The sequence below is a fragment of the Rhodnius prolixus genome, unplaced genomic scaffold (assembly GCF_049639745.1).
Source record: "Rhodnius prolixus isolate KJV_2025 unplaced genomic scaffold, Rpr scaffold_7, whole genome shotgun sequence".
Classification (NCBI taxonomy): domain Eukaryota; kingdom Metazoa; phylum Arthropoda; class Insecta; order Hemiptera; family Reduviidae; genus Rhodnius; species Rhodnius prolixus.
Genome location: NW_027411582.1, coordinates 7,505,030 through 7,530,553, shown reverse-complemented (window position 1 = coordinate 7,530,553; position 25,524 = coordinate 7,505,030). Strand labels below are relative to the sequence as shown.

Genomic DNA, 25,524 nt, shown 5'->3' with positions numbered 1-25,524 from the left:
ACCTTGATCAATATCAAATTTGAACTTCAGTGGTTATTCGATTTTTTTGAGTTACACACATTTAAACCAATTTGCAAATAAACATTAAAAAATTAAGAATATTAATAATGAAAGAGATTTATTTCTTTTTTTCTGCAATTTCTATTCACAGTAATTAATAAAATGAATAGCAATAATAAAGACTATCATATAATGGTACTAAGAAAAAACAATTTCGAATTAAAAATTGTCATCACCATTTGAGTCAGCCTTAAATAAATAATCACACATGATGGTACAATTGATTCTCCCTCTCTCACACAGTAGTTATCGATTTCAAGGAATTTCTTAATAACTACAAAAGAAGATAAAAGAAGAAAACATCCGATTCATCGATTAGATTATCAAATTAAAAGATGTACTGAAAATGATGTTTCTTTTGTTTTTTTCTTTAAGTCATCTGAGAGTGGTAGTAATTGATCGACTTCATTTACGCTTACGCTTGGAAAAAGAAGTAAAAATAAACAACGAAATTAATAAAACAACTTTGCAAACAGGATGGAATGAGGAACTCACAAAAATGAATAAGGTTAATAATATACCAAGAAGTAAACCTTGAATAAATTATCTCTTTGGATTAAAACAAAATTTTAAAAAACTTATCTACAAATATTTTTTAAACAAGATTTGAAAATTTATGGGCGAAACTTAATAGTTATTTTTGTTTTTCTTTTTAGAGATTATATAATATAAAATAATTATTTTTAAAAAATATTTGAAGCCGTATAACATTTTGGAAAATCAATGCTACCTGCCCAAACATAGGTTATCAACTTGAATTTCAACAGTAAACCAATTTTATATTTAATTTCATTAAAAAAATATTAAGCCTCTCATAGTCACATACAAGTCTTATTGAACAGAAACAAAATTAAATCAATCAGTGGTAGTCTTTCTTTCTTTTGGATTAATGAATGAATCCAGCAAAAAAAAAAACGATGGACAATATTCAACGATAAATCACGTTTTATTTTCATTCATGAAATTAGCAAAGTCTACAGTGACTAGGATCCAATCTCAGGAATACTAGCAATGAGCTCTGGAATTACACAATGGATTTGGTATCATTACTTTCTTTTATCGATACCTTGTTTTAAGGTCAGCATGATTAAATTAAAAGCGTAGGTGGCACTTATGGAAAGGAAGGTAGTAATGGCTAACCTTCACTTACAAACAATTTGCATCATTCCTACAAATTACATTTATTTGAAACAAGAAATTTTGTACTAAAAAAAATAATTGAATTCAATATTATAGTGTTGACTAAAACGTTACACAGTGTACAATAAAGACTGAGGCCAAAGCTCTTCCAGAATCTCGCTGGAAATGTCAAAATTTCCTGAGAGAAAGTATACAAATACGGTCCGATAAGACGGATCTAACATGGGTTTTGCCCAAGTTGAAACTAAACCACTTTGGCAATTGTCTAGAAAAATACAGAAAATTTGAAAAAGCTAAATTTCCACAGTCAGAAATTTGGAAATGATATTTTTAAAACTCATAATTATGGTTAGAAATTTGATATCCACAAATATCATCCGTTTAATGAACCATTCACAATACTGAGAAGGAAAATCCTCAAGGAAATGATTCAACAACAATCCCCATTACCACTCAAATCATATTTTCTGGAACAACCTTTCATATAACAGTATGCAAGCGATTTAGCTGCTTAAACATCACTAAAAGTTTCGAAAAACACTAAAATGTAAAAAATATATTTAGCAAAAAAAGCACTTTGAACTCCAAATTTGGTATTTTAGTTAAATAATTAATTAAAGCTGTTATTTACTATGGTTATGTAGTCGATCATTTCACTGCGTTGGAAAATGGCCTAATTCTTTTCTCAAAATTGCCTTTAAAATAATTTCTCTATGAAAATGTAAAAAATAAAAGTTAATACATGCAAATGATAAGAAAAATTTAAAGAAAATCGTCCGAGTCATTCTGGAAAACTTTCCCCCCAGGAAAAACTAGGTGCTGCAGCCAGTTTTCAAAATTAAATGCTTGTCCAAAGCTACAAAGATAAGAATTTATCAGACGATAAAGCGGACAATCGTTTACCAACGGTGCATGGTATTAACCAAAGCGGACAAACACAAGGTTTGTGCAGGTGGGAAACGAAAGTATTGAGAAGGATTTTCGTACCTGTAAGGACGCAGGATGGCTATAGAATCAAGGCGAATCGAGAAGTAGTTGAACAGTTCGGTGAGCCAGATATAGTAGCCACTATAAAGTCTGGTAGACTACGATGGCTGGGATATTTGCACAGAATGGAGGAGACGAGAGAGGTCCCAGGATAGCGCTGTATGGACACCCTGATGGGAAAAGGACGAGGGGTAGGCCTCGACTTGGATGGTTGACCGACGTGCAGGAAGATTTGGAAGCCTTTGGTCAGCAGAGATGGAGAACGTCGGCAAGAGATAGAGATAGGTGGCTGAGAGCAGTAGTGGCTGAGGCTCGGGTCCTTCATGGACCATTATAGCCCTAGATTAAGGAAAACCGGATAAATCTAATCCAAATAAAAATCGCAGCATCCTGCAATTTTCCAGTATTGAGTTGTAGATATATATATTTTCAGACTCATTAAAACCACTTTTTCGCCAACAAAACAACACTTAAAACAAACATTACTGATCTACAACATCCCTTTAAACTCCCAAGAGAAAATTAAAAAGGGATTTGTAAAGCAATCACCATAAAAACAAGAAGTGTCAGAATAACTTCCATCAAAGGGAATCAAACAACAAGAATTGAGCAGTTAGTCATGATTGATCCGCACTGTCATTAACTGACTAAATCTTTTTTCTGATTCATGAATATTCCCTAATCACTTCATTACAAGTACTTTTTCCAGTTCAGTAAAGTTTAAATTGTTTTTTTTTTTTTTTAAATTTCGACTCCCATTATTGGTACACAATTTGTTGTTCTACCGACTGAGGATAGAATCAGGTTGTCCGTTCAAAATATCATAGAGTAAAGACCAATTTGTCAACAACTATAGTTTCAACAACTGGAAGATCAATCTACAACTCTACTTACTTTTATAAGTCAATAAACTTGACATCTTCACTTACATCTTTATAGATCCTGTACTGGTCGATGGCCCACACCGTAGGTACGTGAGTAGTCAGTAGTTGCGACAGCGAGAGTTGTTTGTTGCAAGCTCGGGCGCAGATCAGTCTTGTCTTACCAACAGCAGTGTCTCCCACGACCACGCATTTCACCAATTCCTGGTGATGTTCGTTATCCATTATTCACAGACATTCCTAGGGCGGCACCACCTATTAACAATAGCAATTCAATAAGGTTTCTTATTCATCTTGAATGTAGAGAAAATGGCAAGGAATAGAAGTATTGTTAAACCAAATAAACCTGTTATGTAAAAAGGTGTAAGACTTTCTTTAGCCATTTGTGTTACCATTATTCTTTTAAGTTCCAACAGTTTCTTTGTGTACTTCAATTTTATTGAACTTTCAAAGTCCATGCTACTTAAGTCAGGCAATTTCACTTACTAACTTTACACTTTTCTTTTTTGTAATAAATACCCTTAATTAAAGTTGGGTATTTATACTATTGACAAAAGATAATGCACGATCATTGGCCAAAAGTTCTAACGCAATTAGATAAGGTTGGTGTAGAGCTAATGTTCAACCGACTGTATTGAGGTAAGGTTATACTCAGCTATCTGTGTAGAGGTTATAACAGGTTACTCTAACGGCAGCAAACTATGGCGGTTTTTTTAAAATTGATTTTAATTATATTGTTATTTATTTTACTTTAATACTCATTTATAAGTTATTACTTACTTACTTAGAAGTTATTTTTGTCAATTATATATTTAATTGAATTAGTAAAGTCTTTACTAAATATTATAATATAAATACTCAATAATTCTTTAAATGTTTAAAATTGGGATTATGTTCGAAAAAATTTCTCGAGGGATGTCAGGGTAAGGCTGGCATATCCTGAGGTTCGCCAAGATCCCTGAAGTGTCTAGTCCACATCCCTCTTTTTTTTCTCCCATTATTAATCTTTAAAAAATTATCGGACAATCCAATCAGCATTTTCGCAGACATTTAAAGCGCACCAACATCAAACGATAAAAAGGGCACTTGGAGCCCTTATCAGTGCATTGTCAGCCACCGGTGAGGTGATTTCTCGTTACAGGCCAGGTTATCCAGTGAGCTGTTAGAGGCTCCTAAGAAAAGCAAGCTGGGAATCGAGCCAAAAATTCGAAAAAAAAAAAAATAATAGAGATAAAGTACTAAATAGATCGATTATTGTCACAAACTAGTAGTTTTTGTAAATCGTGTTTGCAAAAATTGATCAACTAATGTCGAGCACAATCACATAAATACATCATTATTTAAACGCTGGTACCTGTTGATCAAATATTCCATTTTTACAGCTCATCTAGAAACTAGAAATAGAAGAGAAAACTACAAATGGAATCTTCTGTTTATGTTTCCTATTTATTATTAAAATGACGAATCGATCATAATTATGTTGCAATATTGGGTATATAAACAACAATAATAAAAATCACGTGTATTTTTTTCTGTTGTTGTTGTTGTTGTTGTGGTATTGCTTTTTACAGATAAGCTAGAATTTGAAATTTTCTAAAAATGAAAAAACAATTGGGTTAATTATCTACAAATTTTGCATTTTAACGCTAAATTTTGTTATAAGTTTTAGGGGAAAATGTAAGAAACTTTGAAATAGCTTTTGTGGGAAGTTTGACGTCATTCAACGATAAAACAAACAACTGGGTGAGAGTTCTGGTATCTCCAAGGTACCATCATCCCCTTTATGGTCCAGTGGCAATCCTCCCCCTCTTAATAACGTCCACGATCTTTGCCACTTCCCATCACGATCTCACCCACTTCTACAAGAAACGGATGGAAGACGAGAATTCTAGATAAATTGTAATTAATAAATACATGAACCTTTTATTAGCTATAAATAAACATTCAAGCAAAAGTAAAAAATAAAAATAAAATAAAACTAAGTCTTACCTAAATATAGGGTGGTGTCGCCCCTGCTTACTTTGTTTAAAAATAAAGTAATAAAAAAGTAAAATTTGTAAAAATAATAAATAAATAAATGTAACCGTAAAAAGTATTAAAATGTGATAATTAATAAATAATTGCAGTCATTTTTTTTGAAATTGCAATTATTACACCTACTTTATTGCTTTATGAGTGATAATTTAATTTATTTAATGAATGCTTGAAATCGCGCCTCATAAACACACCAATCGGAGAAGCTAAATTGGCTTTCATCACTTAAATAAATAAATAAAATAAATAAATCACTTAAAGAAAAGAAATCACGAAACTAATGGCGTTTTAATCGCCTGGGTGATCGTGTAAAAATGAGAGATGATATTTTAAAGGAAATGATCAGAAAAGCATGGATTTATGGATAAAAGGAATTCTGTAGGATCACTGTGGATTATTTTTAATCCAAATCCAATTTTGAATGGCATTTCCCAGAACGTTAGTGTACCAATCAGAACGATGAAAAGAAAATTGCTCAATTAGAACTAAGTAAGGGCTTAACGACCAACTACCAATTAATTTATATAATTACTTAAATTAATTTATATTAATTATTTTAATTTTTTTTATTAAACATTAAAGTTCTCGACCGGGAATGTAGCCTAGTGCCGCAATATATCTTAGCTTTGCGGGTCTAGCCTATAACCGCCTAACATACTTTACTGTAAATTTCTCATATTAACCATTAAATAAAATCCAAGACTTAGAGACAGGGAATCGAACCCACTAAACCAACAATACATCTTAGCTTTGCGGGTCTAGCCTATAACCGCCTAACATACTTTACTGTAAATTTCTCAAATTAACCATTAAATAAAAACCAAGACCTAGAGATAGGGAATCGAACCCACTAAACCAACAATACATCTTAGCTTTGCGGGTCTAGCCTATAACCGCCTAACATACTTTACTATAAATTTCTCATATTAACCATTAAATAAAATCCAAGACTAAGAGATAGGGAATCGAACCTACTAAACCAACAATACATCTTAGCTTTGCGGGTCTAGCCTACAACTGCTCAGCTACCTTAGCGCCTTAAGTGAATTAGAGTCATTTAAGCGTTGAAGTATTTTATATGTTTTATCCTTTTATGTTAAAATAAATTTTTGTATTATTATTTTCAATTTTATTAAAATGGATAGATGCATTTAGAGAGAGAGAGAGAGAGAGAGAGAGAGAGAGAGAGAGAGAATAAAAACATAATTATTAATAATTAAACATGAAAAATTCGTTATCAAAAAGTAAACGAACGGATACAGACACATAGACAAACAGAACGCGATAGTAGAGGTTAAAGTACAGGCGATTGATTATATTTATTATCATTAGATAAATATCCATAAAAATTATTGTATCCTCCCGATTAATAGAGGATTGAGAATTATTACAAGAAATTATAAAAATTTCTGTAAAAAGTAATATCAGAAAGAGCTATGATCGTATCAGAGTTATGAAATAAAAAGTATTAAAGGAAACTAGACGATAATGTTTTGGATCTTAGTCCGATAAACTGGAAATGATCAATCATTTTTACTGGAGGATGTTTTTATTTGGATGGGAGTATTGTTCAAGGAGAACTCGGTGAAAGAGTAGAAGGTATCCACCTAAATTGTCGGCTTCTGTGCTCTTCTCAAAAAATTTTCGATTTCAAAGGACAGTTGCCTTAGTCGGATAGAGAAGTTTCGCTAAGACAATATATCAGGTCATAAAAATAACTTATCCACACTTTTAAAGAGAAATACGCAACATCTACGACTAAAGTCTGAAATTTCTTGGCCAAGAACACCGCTCGTTTTAACTGAACATCCGGTTTAACTAGGCTGAATGTAAACATTTTATTTAAAAATAAAAATTGTCTACTAGAATTTGATAATAAATCAGTAATCATTTCATTACAAAATATACAGGGTGAACCAGTGTGGAGTTCAATGACGTATTGGCCAACTTCATATTTTCCTCTGTTCTTGAGTGACGTCACTTTAAAGTTTTTTTCTAAATCATTACTTTTTTCCAATAAAAATGTTATTACTCAAAAAGTTTTAGTCCGAATTCGAGTCTGATGACACGGTTAGAAAGACAGATAAATTTTTTAAAAATTGATTCCATTTTGAAGCATATGCTATTCTCCAAACAGCCTCAATCTTCCTCCTGGATACTGGGAAAATAATTGTAATCGAAATTTTCAAGAAAACTCATTCAGCCCTTACGTGATCATTATCAGACCTAGGTGGTGGCACTTTTTATAAAAGTTTCCTTGTTTAATGGGCTTTCAAACGGTATATCATTTTCCAGGATTCCTTTTATCTTCGTATGAGAAATTACGTTTGTTTTACCAGAAAACGTGTTCACGAGTACTCAACAGTGTTATGGTACAATAGTAAATTTTGAAACCAAGTCTAACGGATAAGGGAAGTTTATTTGTAAGACACCTTGTTGAATTGGTTAATACCTAATTCAGATAGAACGATTATCTGTTAGTGGGTTCAAAGGGTTGTTAAGACTTATTCACTTTTTTTTCTTTTTCAACAGGGTAGTTGTGTGCGAAATTGTAATTTGGATTAAATACAAACTATATGAATTTTTTTTTATAAAAGTAGTACTTGTTTAAAATATTTCCTAACATTTTCTCAAATATTTCAGAGTTTAGATATATTTATTTATTTATTTTTCTTTCTTTTTATTGCAATTTGTAACCTTTGACTTCTTTATTTAAAGACAATCTACTTTAATAATTGACTACTGGTCCATCTAAAAGAGTTTTTAATGAATTAAACAACTTGATAACTAACACTGTTGAGTGCTCGTGAACACGTTTTCTTATAAAACAAAAGTAATTTCTCATACGAAGATAAAAGGAATCCTGGAAAATGATATACCGTTTGAAAGCCCACTAAACAAGGAAACTTTTATAAAAAGTGCTAGCACCTGGGTCTGATAATGATCACATAAGAGCCGAATGAGTTTTCTTGAAAATTTCGATAACTTTTATTTTTCCAGCATTCGGAGAGAGATTGAGGCTGTTTGGAGAATAACTTATGCTTCAAAATGGTATCAATTTTTAGAAAATTTATCTGTCTTTCTAACCGTGTCATCAGAATCGAATTCGGACTAAAACTTATTGAGTAATAACATTTTTATTGGAAAAAAAGTAATGATTTTAGAAAAAAACCTTTAAATTGACGTCACTCAAGAGCAGAGGAAAAGATACGCCAATACGTCTTTGTACTTCACTTTAGATGTACTATACACAGTAGGCCTATGGACAATACTTACTGGTTCACCCTGTATATACTGATTTGACATCAAACAACATAAAGTTTACTTCGGTAAAGAGAAAAAACAAGACAGTAACTTTGCAATTTACAATACTAACATGACTCATGGTAATAAATACGCTCTAATTCTCTAATAATACGCAAACAAACATAGATTTGAAGTTTGTTCATGAGAACAAACACGTAAAGACTATTTGGTTAATTCTGATTGGCAAAAAATACGCTAAGCTTCCACTTACATTAGAGAAATAAAGTGTAAGTAAGTAATGCGTAGGACCCCCATAATTGCAGATAAATGCGATGAATTTACCCACTAAATGCTATTATATTCTATAAATAATAATTATTAAACAATTAAAAATAATTATACATAAAAGAAAACGTTGCCAAGGTTACAGTCCGTCGACTTTATGTTATATTTATAGCCCATCTGTTTGTTTAAAAGTTTTTATTTTTAACTTGGGAACACGTTTTATAAATTTTCTTCATTTAAAAATTTAATGTTATTTTTAATTTTTTGAATATTATTTTTATTTATTTTATTTAAATGGCGCCCACTATTCAAGAATGTAAAACAAGCTCTACGATAGTCTAGATTGACTATATTGACTATATATTGACTATATATGTTTCGTTCTAACATGTTTCGATTGACTCGTAAACATGTTTTGTTCTAACACGACAACCAAGAATCATGTTTTGATATTTTTTTAAAAGAAGTCTAAGCGAAACTGTGACCGCAATAGTTACGATACGCTAATGATTATCCGAAATGTAAACTACGTAATAAATGTTCAGAGGTTATACAAAATACTATTGACAAAATATGTCACAAAGAAAAAAATGCATCAATAAATAACTCTCATCAGTGTTCAGGGAATTTTCGGGGGGCAGAGAGAGTGAGAGAGAGAATGGGAGGGGGAAGGAAGGAAGGCTCTTGTCGGTGAAGAGAATGGTGGAGGAGTTGCGCGGTAGTTGATGACGTCCAATAGCGGCCAGTGTATATAGCAGACACAGCCCCTTGTCAACCAACTCGGCAAAGGTCTATACTGGATCTACAGGTGGGCCGAGATCAACAGTTGAGCATCATTTACATCAAATTGAGGGTGACGACAACAGGAAAGCTAAACTAAAGAGTGTACCGGAAAATTGGTGGGAGGGGAGAAAAACAAGAAAAATCTCGACAATAAGTTTTCATAATCTTTTCTTCTGGGTGCTTGAAAAAAAAAAAGAGTCAATTAAAGGGGGAGATTTTGAAAACTCTGAAAACACGTTTTTCACACAGAAAATCAAAATAAAAAATGAAAAATTGATCCTCTACTTAGAAGTTTTGGTTTAGATATTTCATATTACGAGACAGATAGTAAGATATTTTACTGATTTTAGAACAGTTTACCCTATACTGTCACGCCATTTTAAAGAAGAACTTAACTTCACCCATCTGTACAAGATGGAGGCTTATTAGCAAAGGAACCGATGTGTGCAGCTTGTGTCAGGAAGAGGAGGAAATGGCCTCTCACCTGTTGTTCCATTGCGTTGCAATCGAATGGTTGCGCTACCTTTGGTCTCAAAGAGCGAAAGGAGATATTAGCGCAAAAAGAACTAGTAGGGAAAGTCCTCAACCTCTTTAGCAGGAGAGATTTCGTCTTTCTAGATCCAAAAAAGGGTAGCTGGCACAATAAGTCTCTTTTGGGGCACAGGTTCCATCCCGCTCATCTGACCTAACCCCAACTTCACCTATCACTACAAAAAAATCCCCCTAAAATTAATGATAATAGGTAAAATGTATTTTTGAAAAAAGGAACAAGCCTGTTTATGTGCCATCATCATCATCTGACAGTGAGCTGTAAAGAAAATCTAAACTAGGAAAAGAAAATCTAAGAGCCGGTAGCTGGGATTCGAACCCTGGATTTCCGCAAGGGAATCTAATTGGTAGATTCCAATTGGCTACAATTAATCCATCAAATAGCATATCCCACATTTATTTGAAAATTTTTTCTCAGAAAACTGTTTCAACCAAAAATGATCTCCTTAGAGTGCGTGCCCCTTCTTAACAATTTGTCCGCCTCTTAGTAAGAGAACTCGCAGGTTAATGGAAATCTTTATATCGTAAGATGTTGTTAGTTGATATCTAAAGGTAATACCAAATATCGAGATAGCTGTTAACATTAATTATTGAAGAAACTTAAAACCAAATAAACGCTACTAAATATCAAAATTTAATATTTAATAAAATTACTAGAATGAAGACACCTTTCAAAGAAAAGAGAATTGGGTACCAGAATTAACAAGAATTATCCCACTAATTTCTTTCAAAATATAATAAAAAGTTTGTATAAATTTATGCTAAGATTAAATCGATTAGAATATATATTATATATGCACAAACATAAGTATTGTGTTTGCACATGCTAAAATCTCATTTTCAATTCCTTGAACTTAATCGCATGCAAGCCACAAGCATTGTAATAGCTTTGGCTATCTAGATCATATGAATTTTCTTTGTTGTTGACCCTTAATCAAAGGAAATACTGCTTAAGGTTGGTGACCTTTAAAGTATTACGTCATCATTTTATTGTAATTGGGTAGCTTTTTTTAAAAAACAATTTTGTAAGGCATTTCCGTTTTCACTGTTACTGATTACTAAATTTTTCTAAAAGGGGGAGGTTAACTGCCCAAAAATTTCAGAGTCTACCTCCACAAAGATTGCCATAATAATCTGAAAACTTTTGAATTTCAATTCTATTTTTTGGTTCAGATTTCAAGATTTTTTTTAAAGAGGTAAAATGTCCAATTGCCTGATACGAAGCAGTGGAACTTAAGCCTATAAGAGAAAGCAACAAAGACGAGATTATAGCTTAAGAGACTTTAAAGCTTAAGGGTTAATTCTGTCAAAAATCACGAAGTAGTGAAACTTTAGCCAATAAGAGAAAGCAACAAAGACGAGATTATAGCTTAAGAGACTTTACAGCTTAAGGGCTAATTCTGTCACGAAGTACTGACGTAACATCCCCTTAAGTGTCTCACGGAAATCAAAGAAAAAAGAAAAAGAAAAACATAATTTGGGAAATACATTTTTCACAATTTATGAACGCTATGAAGTAGAATACTAGTAGATTCCCATATCCATCTGTCAACACCAACGCAAACACTGTGATTCATAATAATGACTGTTATAGCTTCACAAAATATGGGTGTCGACAGCTGACAAACAATAGAGCACTCGTCTTTAAAAGCTGTTATCTTTCCAATTCAATTGTTCTTATGATTCATTTTAAGGTTAGGTTTAATATAAATTCGATAAGAAAAGATACTAATTTTATAATTTTTTACTTTTGGGAGAATTAAAAACAAGTATTTCTGGTAAGCACTCAACATGAAGAATTGTAATCTCTTCGTCTTTCCGGTACAGAGAAAATGTTGACTAATTTTTCTTAACACTAAACCTACCACGACCGGTCATTTGACCGGCTGAATATTTTCATTTTATTTACTTATGATTTAATATTTTATTTTATTTATTTATTTATTTTTGTAACAGAATTCTCTCAAAAACTCAATTTGATAATGCATTTAGCGGATTATTGTTTGAATGTGGTGCATAAGGGGCAAAAAATGTACGATATTGCCTTTTTCTATGGAACAAAAAATAGGGACGAGCATTCTTCTCAAACACCGTGAGCAGAAATTTGTAGACGAGTAGAAATTTTGAGCTTTATTCGAGATGATCAAAGAAATCATCGCTTTACAAATCGATAAATTTGCTTTGATTTCTAAATTTTGGAACAAATTCGTAGAGTAGAGTCAAAACTGTTTCTAACCAAGAGCATATATCTCTTCCAAAGGACATTTGTTCCCAACAAATTCAACTCAGTACATGCCCAAATGAACCGGACAAATTTGGTATCAAATCTTGTGGCTAGCGTACGATGTAATTAATAAAAGGGCTTTCCATTTTTTTGGGGGGAATACGTGAAAGCAGAGAACCTATAGTTCCGCTAGGGGAGTATGTCGCTCTGAAATTAGCCGAAATGTATACAGCTCGTGGAAGAAATGTAACCGTGGAAAATCTCGGAGATCGCCTCAACAAATAGTTTTCAATATCCTAGACTTAGCAGGGATAAATGCATGGATTTTGTATCAAAAACTACCGGAAGTGAAATTACCACAAAGGCAAAATTTGTGTTACCATTTGCAAAAGCATGGCAAATATTAGTACACGAACAATTGGTCGGAAAATAGCCAAATAAGATACTGAAAAAGGCAATTAGACTAAAAAATGCAGCATAAACTGTAAAAAATACGTATACGGGAAATGTGCAATTGAGAAGCCTATAATTATCAAAAATGATGCAATAAAGAGTAAAATCTACGATATTTATTTTTAAACAAAAGAAACTACGCTTTTTTTTATTGTTAAATAATTATTATCTTTATTGTAAAATAAGAAATTTAAATTAATTTAAAGTCCGGTCATCTGACCGCTCACGATAGGAATAGTTATTGCATAAATGTCGGTAGGTTTAGTGTTAAATCTATAACATAATTATAAAAGAGAAAGTCTAAGACCTATTAAATATTTTGCTCATTTTTAGCAACTTTTTTCTCGAAACCTATTAGATCTGGGTTGTTGCAAAAAAATTACAGTTATAAAGGAGGTTTTCCCCTCTATTTTAAAGAAAATTTGGGAATTTTATCTTTTATAGAAAAATAGAAAAAAATTGTCAAAGTTGGGTGTTTTTCAACGTTACGCTTTTTCGTGCAGTTTTTGATGGTCAACCCTTATACAACTGTCCTACCGGACAGTTTTAATTAAACAAGGATTACGTATCTATCCGTAAATTCAAATTTAAAAAAAAAATAAACTGACCGAAAGTACCATAATTATTTATTACAAAATGGTGCCATTAAATAACATATATGTTGTGAAGCTAAATTAAAAATTGATTAATTTTTTTGTGAGGGGGCGAGGTTGGAGCGCATCGATTTCTCGATCATTTGCGATTATAATACCGGAACTACCTTTTTTATTGCAGGTGTTTAGAATATGATTGCGGAATATTGTGTATTATTATTTTTATTATAGTTTAATGTAAATAAATTATAAATATAAAATACAAATAACTCTACTTAGCGATTAATATGTTAAAGAAGAAACAGGAATAAAATATAAGAACGTAAACATGTGACTGGCCTTCGAAAATTGAAGGTTAAACATGTGAACAAAGGCTTAATAATATTAATAAATAATACGAGAGAGCAACAGGAACTGACAGTAACATTTCCTTTTTTATTTTGTACAATTTTAAAATCTTTTAACCTTCGAAACGCTCTAGTTTTGGGGAGAGGGTAGATGCGTAGTTGTGGTTCGAAGATTTCCACTTCTTTTTTTTAAGCGCAATGAAATATTTTCATGTAGTTTATGCGCACATGAAATGTTGTGAGTAAATCGATTAGACGTGAGTTTTGTTTTCACAGTTGTGTTAGACTGTTAAATTTAAATCTTTAATTATTCTGAATTTACTAGACAGCCTGAAAATACGTTTGGATATGATAATACACGATTTTCACTAAAACTACAAATCATCCGACTTGGTTCACCACTAATGATGATGTTGATTAGAATTGATCAAACCTTTTTATAGCCTATAGCCTACCGCCCATTTTTTTTTTGTATCATCATTGATACGTCATATTTTGTTACCATCTTCTAGTTCCGCCATTAACTTAGCGCAACTACTGTAGCGACTAAACATTAGAACTAATCACGTCTTGACTTTGACAAGAAACTGACCTTTATGTGCAGCACAAAGTCATTTCCGGTAAACTGGACTGACTTACAACACCACCTTTTTCCTTCATCCTCAGATGACTGTATACAGAACTAACTGTTCCTCTACAAAGTGGCCTTAAGGTGGATGTTACTCTACGTCTGCTCCGCCTGAAACCTGAACCCTTCTGTAATAGTAAAACTACTCCGAACGAATTCCTCTACACGATACACTAGAATAGGATATCCCTCCATGTGTGTTAGCCTTCCATAATCCCCCGTACACGTCTTTAACCAAAAACCTTTATTCTAGACTGTCATCCTAGCCGAATTCTGCCGCGAAATAGCTAACTATATACCTTTCATACCCTTCAGCAGTGAGCTGAAAAAAGCTCCGAGCACCAAAGACCTTTGATGTTAACGTGCCTTGATTTTTTTTTTTTTTAACCAAAGACCGTAAACATTGTAAAACAAAAGGTTATAATATTTTTTTTATTTTATCCTGTCGCAGCATGCTTGTTTAGTGTACATCCGGTCGGTTTCGGAATTTCATCCATACTCAGAGTTAGATTAATCAGTTTGGTGTAGAGATTTCGACTTCACTTCCGTTACCGTCTCGCACTAAACTTCCTGACCTTAACTATATTTTATTATTACTTTTAATATAGCAGGAAAAGAGAAAAACAATTATATATATACGAGGTGTGTTCAAAAAGTAACGGGAATTTTTAAATTTCGCGGGTTTGGAGAGTCTGTAATTTTTTTTTTTTTTATTATGTTGGTACACATGCCCCTGAAGTACGATAAAATTTTCAGTAATATTCATTGTTTACTTCTTAAGTGGCAGCCGTTAAGGTTAGACGTGTTTTTCGAGCTTGGCGATTTTTGTTTGTTAAAAAAAATGGATCAAAGAATTTGTATTAAATTTTGCGTAAAAAATGAAATAAAGTGTGTGAAATGTTAATAAAGGCATATGGTGAGTCTGCTATGAGTAAAACAAGGATTTACGAGTGGTATAAGCGTTTCCAAGATGGCCGCGAAAACGTTGAAGATGACGAACGACCTGGACGTCCAAGCACATCAACAACCGATGAAAACGTGAAAAAAGTGAAAGAAATGGTTATGAACGATCGCCGAATCACAATCAGAGAAGTCGCTGATGATGTTGCCATATCAATTGGCTCATGCCATGAAATTTTTTCGGATGTTTTGGGTATGAAACGTGTGGCAGCAAAATTTGTTCCAAAATTGTTGAATTTCGAACAAAAACAGCGGAGAATGGAAGTTGCTCAAGAGTCACTCAATGAAGTCGACAACGATGCGGATCTACTGAAACGTGTTATAATAGGTGACGAAACATGGGTTTACGGATATGATGTCGAAACTAAGGCTCAATCGTCCCAGTGGAGGCATACTGGATCGCCAAGACCGAAAAAGGCTCGACAAGTGCGGTCGAATGTGAAGGTTATGCTCACTATGTTCTTCGATTTTAATGGCATAGTGCATCATGAATTCTTGCCACAAGGTCAAACAATCAATAAGGAGTACTACCTACAAGTTCAACGCCGTTTGCGTGAAGCAATCCGAAAAAAACGCCCGGATTTGTGGCAAAACAATTCATGGATTTTGCACCACGATAATGCACCTGCTCACACTTCATTGCTTGTTCGTGAATTTTTGGCCAAAAACAAAACTTTAACGATGCCCCAGCCTCCATATTCGCCAGACATGGCTCCATGTGACTTTTTTCTATTTCCAAACATAAAGAGAACATTAAAAGGCCATCGTTTTACAAGCATAGATGACATTAAAAGCGAATCGCTGAAAGAGCTGAAAGCTATCACAAAGATCGAGTTTCAGAAGTGTTTCGAGGATTGGAAAAAGCGCTGGCACAAGTGTATTGTATACGAAGGGGACTACTTTGAAGGCGACAATATTAATGTAGATGAATAAATAAATATTTTTTTCAAAAAACGAAAATTCCCGTTACTTTTTGAACACACCTCGTATATATATAAAGAAAAACATTCAAAAGTGCATAAAATTAATTAGACAATTCAAATCAAGAGGCGTTTAAAAAAATGCAAGGTTGCACTGACAGTTGCTATAAATAGCGCGCATTTAAAAACAAACGTAGAACAAAGAAGTGTTGGCCACAGTGCAAGTCTATCGATTGGGAGGGTACTCGCAGTCAGATAGACGTCTGGAAGAGAATTAAGGCAAGGGAGATAGTCTGATAAAGACTACGTCTAAGGCCGCACACACACACACACACAAAAACCGCAGATTATTTATTTATTGAAACCTGTAAATAAGAAGAAGGGAATTGTCTGTTTTTTTAGTGTGAGTACAGAATAAAAAGACAAAAGACAAAAAAAAATACTCGTTTCGTCTAAAAAAAACTGGTGTGGTGGAACTCGCCAACTGGTTCGTACTGGATTTCCAACGATGACGTAGTTAGCGTATATGCAGAGAGGCCGGCGGCGTCATAATACTCCTAGTCTGGCCTCCAGGGAGGTGGAGGAGGAGGAGCAATGTTATGCGCACTCTTGACTGCTCAGTTACTAAAAGTTCCATCAGTATTTCTATTTTTATCCAGCAGCAATTGACGGGGAATTATTTGGAATTGGGTGTAAAATTTTTGGGTAGAATTTCTGCACAATAGCCAAGGGATATTTCATTTGGGTGAGCTTACAAGGGGTGGAGGTGTGTGTGGGGGTAAATATTCAATTTTATTCTTGTAAAAAAAGATCCAATGAACTACTCCAAAAAAAAAAGAAGAAAAACGGACTTAAATGTATACTGGTGATAAAATAAAATTTACAGATTTTGGGCACAACTTTTGGGGGAGGTGTCCCTCCTTAATTTGAAGTAATGCATTTAATTTTTAATAGATAGGCATCTGATGACCCTCATTGGTTTCCCGGATTTTTTGCCTGTCATCAGATTAAATGGAAAGGTGATTGAGAGAGTGGAGACTTTCAAATATCTAGGCGCACACCTGCAGGAGAATGGCTTTTTTGATCGGGAAATAACCGAAAGAGTCAGCGCGGCAAGCAGGATGTTCGAGGCGACCAAGAGAGGCTTCCTGAATCACGGAGAGGTGACTAAGGCTACAAAAATGGCTGTTTATAAAGCATCATTCCTTCCTATCCTAACATACTCGAGCGAGAGTCCTGGACCTTAACCTCTAAAAATAAATCAAAAATTCAAGCCGCCGAAATGAGGTTCTTGAGGAAAGTGGAAGGTAAAACGAGAAGAGACAGGATCCGCAACACAACGATCAGGGCAAAGCTTGAAACCAAACCAGCTGTAGAAAAGACAGAAGAAAACAGGTTAAGATGGCTGGGACACCTGCTACGCATGGATCCTAGCCGAGTAGCAAAGATTGCATACGGCACACAGGTGGAAGGGAAAAGAGAGAGAGGTAGACCCAGATGGAAATGGGAGGAAGGTGTTAGAGAGGCCTGTCAGAGGAGAGGAATAGATTGGCAGAAGAGAAAGCAGCTGGCGGGGGACAGACAGAGTTGGACCGCACTCTACAAAAAACTCCCAACACTGCTTAGGCGGTAAACTGGGGGGGGGGGAATGATTATGATGATGATGATGATAGATAGGCATGGGGGAAAAAAAACTGACCTTAAGTGACAGAAATATTGGTTAAAGACCGACAATGGAAACTGAGTATGTCTGTCTGTTAGTTGACGCGAAACAATAAAACCCACGTTCAGGAAGATGTAGCGACAAGATAATCCACGATAATTGTTTATTGAATATTTAATCTGGGATTGGGTGGGTGGGGGGAAACAAGTTTAATGCGTTATTAATGGCATTTCAATGATAAATGGCGCCCATCCAACGATTACACTACCCGAGCCAAATTGGTCATCAGCATTGGCAAGCCTAGATTGAACTAAGGCTGATTGGCGATTGGTCAAATAAACGAAATATCTAAGCCAATTGCGTGTTTTTTGTTTTGTTTTTCGAGAAAAATTAAATCGAAAATACAGTAAACTCTTTTTGTTTCTCAAATAAATCTAAAGACTACAATAAACATCAGTAATTTACTGGTTCCTCCATTTTATCATTTTTAATTTAAGGCACGTCAACATCTGCGGTCATGGGCACACTGCCGGCTTTCTCGTCACAGATAACCGGACAGTGAGCTGCAAATAAGCTTTTTAGAAAGAGAAAATCTTAGGACTAGCAGCCTGGATTCAAAAACTGAGATCTCCGCAGTCGAAATCTAAACACTGAGCTTAATCCCTTCCACTTCACCAAACTTTACCTTTATTTACTTTTAAAAGATCCAAATTTAAACAAATTATAGTCCAAAATGAAAGAAACATATGGTCGATAAAAGCACACCACCCACAAACTGGGGGGGGAGGCCACCGAACCAATATTTTTCAGGTCAAATAGCCGACCGGAAACCTGATAGAATTCTAATAAGCAAAAATACTAGACACTTTCTCAGAATATTAATAAACAGAATTCCGCCATTATTGCTTAACTTTTCCATTAAATGAAAATTATCTTCTTCTTTTTTTTGTAAAAAATTGTCAGACTAAATTTTCCTATCATATATCTTTGTTTGACATATTTTTTGTCAACAAATTTTTCTATTTATTTTACAAGTTTTCCTTTGAGGACACGATATAATATATCGATCATTTTAACGTAAGAACTACGAATATAATATTGGATTCGTGACAGTAAATTATTAAATTAAGGATTCAAAATTGGCGAAGAATCGGTCCAAATAAAAAACAACAACTCGTGTCTTTTTTACCTTACAAATGTGAATATAAATATTGGATTCGTGACAGTAAATTATTAAATTAAGGATTCAAAATTGGCGAAGAATCGGTCCAAATAAAAAACAACAACTCGTGTCTTTTTGCCTTACAAATGTGAATATAAATATTGGATTCGTGACAGTAAATGATTAAATTAAGGATTCAAAAATGGCGAAGAATCGGTCCAAATAAAAACAACAACTCGTGTCTTTTTTTCCTTACAAATGTGAATATAAATCTTGGATTCGTGACAGTAAATTATTAAATTAAGGATTCAAAATTGGCGAAGAATCGGTCCAAATAAAAACAACAACTCGTATCTTTTTGCCTTACAAATGTGAATATAAATATTGGTTTCGCGACTGTAAATTATTAAATTAAGGATTCAAAATTGGCGAAGAATCGGTCCAAATAAAAAACAACAACTCGTGTCTTTTTGCCTTACAAATGTGAATATAAATATTGGTTTCGCGACAGTAAATTATTAAATTAAGGATTCAAAATTGGCGAAGAATCGGTTCAAATAAAAACAACTCATGTCTTTTTGCCTTACAAATGTGAATATAAATATTGGTTTCTTGACAGTAAATTATTAAATTAAGGATTCAAAATTGGCGAAGAATCGGTCCAAATAAAAACAACAACTCGTGTCTTTTTGCCTTACAAATGTGAATATAAATATTGGATTCGTGACAGTAAATTATTAAATTAAGGATTCAAAATTGGCGAAGAATCGGTCCAAATAAAAAACAACAACTCGTTCTTTTTGCTTTTATGCAAAAAGAACGAGTTGTTGTTTTTATTTTGACCGATTCTTCGCCAATTTTGAATCCTTAACGTAAGAACTATCTTGAGTGTAACATTTCCTTGTAACAAAATAGGTAACCTAAGTTTTTACTGAATAAAATTCTGGTTCTATATAAAGCCTTGTAAGTAAAAGTTACGATTTATATTTTGAACAAATAACTCGGGAACTTGTTCTGTTAATGTCGATTGGTTTGTTTTTTTAAACAAACTTCAAGGTGGATTACATCATAATAAAGTAGCTTTATTTCTTAAGAACATAAATTGTATTCTGAAGACATGCTTTAGATGGGGGATAGCTTAGCTTTTAAATATTCAAATTTGAGTGCTGTAAAATCTGTACAGCAGCTTTTTTTAATTTTTATTTGAAATAACTTGGAAAAAGGCGCATAGTAACAACATTAAAAACGTTTTCACAGGAAATCATGAGTTTTTCCAGTTCTTTTCGTGATTTTAAGGGTACTTAAAGGTCAATTTGCATTGCTGCCAATCATGTAGTAAGACGGAAACATAAATGAAGTTAAAATCTCTTCACTAATTTCTTTTTTTATTTTTTTTAAATTACTGATTAATCTACTTCCGATTAAAGTCCGTAACTGGTCAGATACACAATAAACATGCGTACGTTCGATGGATAATAAATCAAAGATAATAGAATCATGTAGTTCTTGTACAGGGAAATAAAGAGTCTGAAGTTTACGATGCAGAAGCTAAGGCCGGAAAATACGATAAAGAATACGAGAACTGGGATTGATAAATATTAGGAAGATAACTTTTGAGATGTGACGAAGCGAACGATGTAAAAGCAATTAGCGAAAATCATCAAGTTCATGAAACTTTAGAATTAGATTTGCATTAAATTAATTCATTTATTTTTATCGATTAGTTATTGCAGAACGCATAAAATGTGTAATCGATAGTTGTTTTTTTGTTTTTTTATATAATTTCTCCGTTATTAAGCGAGCATTGATCTCTGTAAAGAAACTTTACCATAGCATTTTTCACAAACAAACCGTTTCCTTCCGTTTCTCATGCCCTTCACTGCTTACTATATCTATCAATCCTCAAGTTTAGTTTTTATATTTCTTTTCCGTAATGGAAACAGATCATTAAGGATTTCTTTTTTTTCTCAAAAACTATACTGAACAGACGTCCAGGTCAATCAACTTTGTGGGAATCAACAACCATAAAACAAATTCTGATCGATTTTTTTTTTAATACGTTGCAGATTATGCAGATCGATTGGCGCATATTCAGCATCAATTTGAAGGAAAATTCAATTTTTAAAGAAAAAAAAAAATGGATGGATTAATTACAGATGGTGGGTGAAAATTCCATAACAGGGTAGAAGAAAAACCAATAATAGATTTTCTATCAGTTTTCCGCTTCTATTGTTCTTACAACTGTATACCCAAGGAAGGAATTAGCTTACAGTGGATTCTAAGGCGGAGATCCCGGGTTCGAATCCAGCTACAGACCCATAGATTTTTCTCTTCCTAGGGAGCTGCTTACAGCTCATTGTTCCGGCGATGGAAAAAAAAAACTGTCTGTAACGAGAGAACACAGTCCGGAGGACGGCAGTACTCCCAAAAAAAGAGGCTCCGGGCGCCAATGACCTCAGATGTCAGACGCGCCTTAAATTAAAGAAAAAATCACGGCATCTATTTATCTAAATTATAAGAGCGGAAGTCATGACGGACTTTTATAGATATCTCAGTAGTAATTTAGAATGGTTAAAGATTATTAAAAAAATAAATTCTAATAGAATAAAAATAGAACAATTAAAATTTTCCCATAATTACGGTGATATCGACTTGGTCAAAAACAAATACGCTGTAAATGAAACACGAGAACACTTATCTCGAGATACCAAATACGCTGAAGCACACATTAAATTATACTTACTGACACAGTATACTAATTTATTAATTTGCATTACTGAACACACTAATGTAATGATTTTGTAATTTATGTATGAGGGAATTTATAAATACTTAGTATACAATTTTTATTTGCGAGGGATTTTTTTTGTTTTTTTTTTTTTAATATAGGTGGTAAGCCTGTAGGAAGCGTTTTCACAAAGTCACAATTACGGCCAATTGATTTAAATTCGAAATTATAGCCAAAACTTTTATGATAATTAATATTAAACAGGAAATTGAATTGAAAAACATGGAGTTGAAATCGCCATTTTTTTTTTATAAAAAAAAGAATTTTTTACGTTAAACTTAAAACAAAACATGTTTTATAGTTAAATATTATATAGATCGATATGCATGATTAAAAGAGTAACGCTTCATTTTCGATAAAATTGCACGCAAAAAATCGATTCAGTAACTCAAGCGACATGTTCTGCTATCTAATCATCAGCAAGCGCAAAAGGGGTAGCAGAGACTAGATCTTAAAAGTTAGATCCTAATTTAGGGTGCACACGCAACTGAAGGATGATGCAAAGAGCCAAGAAAGGGTAGCAGCTGGGTTCGAAACTGGGAATCCATTATACACTTAAGTAATCACTTACCTAACAAAATAATGATTGCCCAAAAAATGGGTATATTTTGCGAGAGATGCAGCGCAATATTGCTTTGCTTCTGGAGTAGAAAGACTAAATAATCTAGCTCTGGTTTCACCATAATGGCCACGATATGTAGGCTCCCATAGGGAATGGGAATATGGCCACTGTTTCACATCAAATATGGTTGCAATGACCATCCAATTGGTTTCAACCCAAGGGAACATTCAAAATGACCAGATATATCATGTTCAAATTAAGCCCCTTTAATTTAGCCAAAACAGTTCCAAATTCGCTAAAACTTATTGGACAACAATCATTTATTTGTTCTAAAAATTCAGCCTAACAGCTGATTATAAGCTACACATTAAAGCTATACAATACAATGTCTTTGTGTGTACGCACGCGCCAAGTAATCAGTAACGGTTCACACATAAATCCTCTTACAGAGACAGCCTTACGTAAGTTGGTAATCTCATTTTGCTAAGATTGTTGTTGTTGTTGTTACCCACCGTCTTGTCGATAAGAAAAATGAGCTCCAGACGCCAATCTTTATTGATGGTATTTTTTTAATTTATCTGGCTTCTGGAATTCAACGTTTTTTCAACTGACAAATTAAACTCCCCCCCCCCCAACTCCGTTTTAGTTATCCTTAATCAACGGTTAAGGTGCACCAGCTAAGGCATTTAAGCTTAATTCTGTGGAACAGGTTTTTTAAAATAAAAGTGTGCAAAGCGTTTTTAAGCGCATTAAGTTTAAACTTTTCAACGCTGAACACCGCTCATTTTCATTCAATTACTAAAGACTGTTTAAAATAATTTTTAAGTCCTTACATACTAAGATGGAATGACTAGAAGAAAAAAACTCAGGTTCTCCTACTTTGTCCAGTATGTTCTCGGCAGATTCTTAAGATTTATTGAACATACAAGAAAGGAAGATGAGCTGGTTCAGTAGTGGGTGTCACAATAAAGCCCCATTGGTTCGCAGCATCCTAAGCTGGACTAGCCAAGCCCTAAAGAATCTAATCTAATCTGATCAAATCTAACATTGAATGGGAGGTACGTAGAAACAGTAGAATACATTGAATTGGCACTTTAGAGGCAAGTAAGTCCTGAATGCTCTCTCTCTCCCGGAACTCTTGGAATACTCAGTCAATCATTTTGAGTAAAAAACTCATGGACCTTTAAATGAATAGACAGTACAAGCAAATTTAAAGATATCGGGTAGATTGTGGAAAGAAAATCGTGAAAAGCAGAGAAAAATTGACAATTCTGGGACAATAATTAAAATTTGAATTTCAAATAATTCATTAAATCCTCATGAATATTGTTTACATATTTTTATTTAGTTATTAAGGAAATGCTTTCTAGTATTCGGGCTACCCACGAATGGGTTTAGCTTGGGTTTGCCGCACATCGTGCCCATCAATCTGCGACCCAGTCCTTACCAAAAAAAAAAAAAAAACCAATGAATTTCGGACCAAGATATTCAAAAAATTAATAATTAATAAAAATTTTGTGAATTACGGAGGAAGTGGGCAAATATTTCGCAAAAAAAAAGTACATCTTTATTTAAAATTTAAGTAATCCCTAATTATGAGTAAAAATTGTAAAGAAGACTTTACAAAGTTCGGGACTAAAACGAGAAAATAGTTCCAAAACAAAAAAAGTTACAGAACTACGATTGCAATTAGTATACTAAGTTTTATAGCAAATAGTTTTGAGTCGGTTGTTCAAGAAAATTTCTAATAAAATGATTCAAATAAAGCGGCCTTTCTGATTGGATGATTTTTTTGTGGAAAAAACTTGTCATCAGACAGCCAACTAAAAAACAAATACGAGGGTCGTTTGAAAAGTCCGTGCAAAGTCAGAGAGATAGCACTAGCACTACTGGCGCGTATTGAAGTTATGTTTAGTTAGTAGCATCTCTTGGAAGAACACACACCAAGTTTCAGCCAGATCGGTCTATTTCTTTGTGTTTGGCATTCGTTTGAATCGAGGAAGTCGAGTGATTTTCAAAAAATGGACGAAAAAGAATTTCGTGTGTTGATTAAACATTACTTTATGAAAGGCAAAACGCCTCAGGAGACTAAAGAGAAGCTTGATAAACATTATGGTGACTCTGCACCTTCGATTAGAACAGTTTATAAGTGGTTTCAAAATTTTCGGAGTGGCCATATGGGCTCAAGTGACGCTGAACGTTCTGGACGCCCTGTTGAGGTTACTACTCCAGAAATCATTGATAAAATCCATTTTATTAAAGTTCCGTTTCCAATATAAGCCGACCTTTAGTGAGAGATAATGGATGTTTGTGCTATTGGGTTCAATGATCCCTTGAATCCATCTGGATGGTGCCTTCTTCAATGTAATTGACTTTTAACACCCAGAGACATGAGCTATGGTGGTCGGCAATAAAACATCCATTAACAAATTATTATCCGACAGCCAGAGCCCTACCTGTACTAATCCAACACTGTCGACTGCTGTTATCTATACTGAAGATATGCCCTTTACTGCGCGTTCAACAGCACTGCTGTTTGTTTTTCTGTTTTATATTGATAGTCTAGTTTGTCTTCAATGTTGTTTTCCCTTGCGCCTACTAGTACCTAATCCTATATGAGAACTCCTGAATCCAGAACAATGTCATATTGACATGCGTGGGTCAGTATAATTTAAAAACGAGGAAAATCGAGGGAAAGTAGCAATAAAATTGATATTAGGTATCAACAAGTGAACGCGAAAATAATACTGCTAAAGAAAATCCCTTCCTAAGCCAGTTTTTCTTGGAAAGATATGTTTATAATACCTCTAGAGCATCGGTTCCCAACCTGGGCTACGCGTACCCTTAGGGGTACGCAAAAAAAGAAGTTATTATGGCGGAAAATGTAAAAATTTGAGAAAATGCTGCTTTAGTTTGGACTAATATTAGACATGGCCCGCATATAATTTACTTCTCCTTTATTAACGCTTTGCTGTTTCAATTTACGACCCCTGCAATAGTTATTGGTTTGAAATGTTTAACTATTCATAGATGATTTTTTTAATAGGAACATATCATATGGATATGTTCTTTACAAGACACATTATATTCAGATTGTTTTGCTGTTAATTTAAAGTTACAATACGTAAAATCAAGAATACGATAATTTATTTTTCTTATTTATATTATATGTTATATATGTTAGGGGTACACACTAAGGAAACAATCAGATAAAGGGGTACACTAATGAAAAAAGATTGGGAACCGCTGCTCTAGAGTG

At 33.6% G+C, this 25,524-nt stretch overlaps 1 protein-coding gene across 8 annotated transcripts in view; it reads right to left on the bottom strand.

Moving 5' to 3' along the window:
• RhoBTB (Rho-related BTB domain containing) overlaps positions 1-25,524 on the bottom strand; it is an 89,793-nt gene that overhangs the window by 22,442 nt on the left and 41,827 nt on the right. For 4 of the 8 annotated variants that reach the window (XM_074113749.1, XM_074113750.1, XM_074113755.1 and 1 more), the window contains exon 2: positions 3,117-3,272. In XM_074113749.1, the coding sequence (XP_073969850.1) occupies positions 3,117-3,272 (156 nt within the window). Of the gene's footprint in view, positions 1-3,116; positions 3,324-3,414; positions 3,439-5,057; positions 5,081-25,524 lie in introns of those variants that run through there. The other 4 variants (XM_074113751.1, XM_074113756.1, XM_074113752.1 and 1 more) reach the window with 3 other exon arrangements.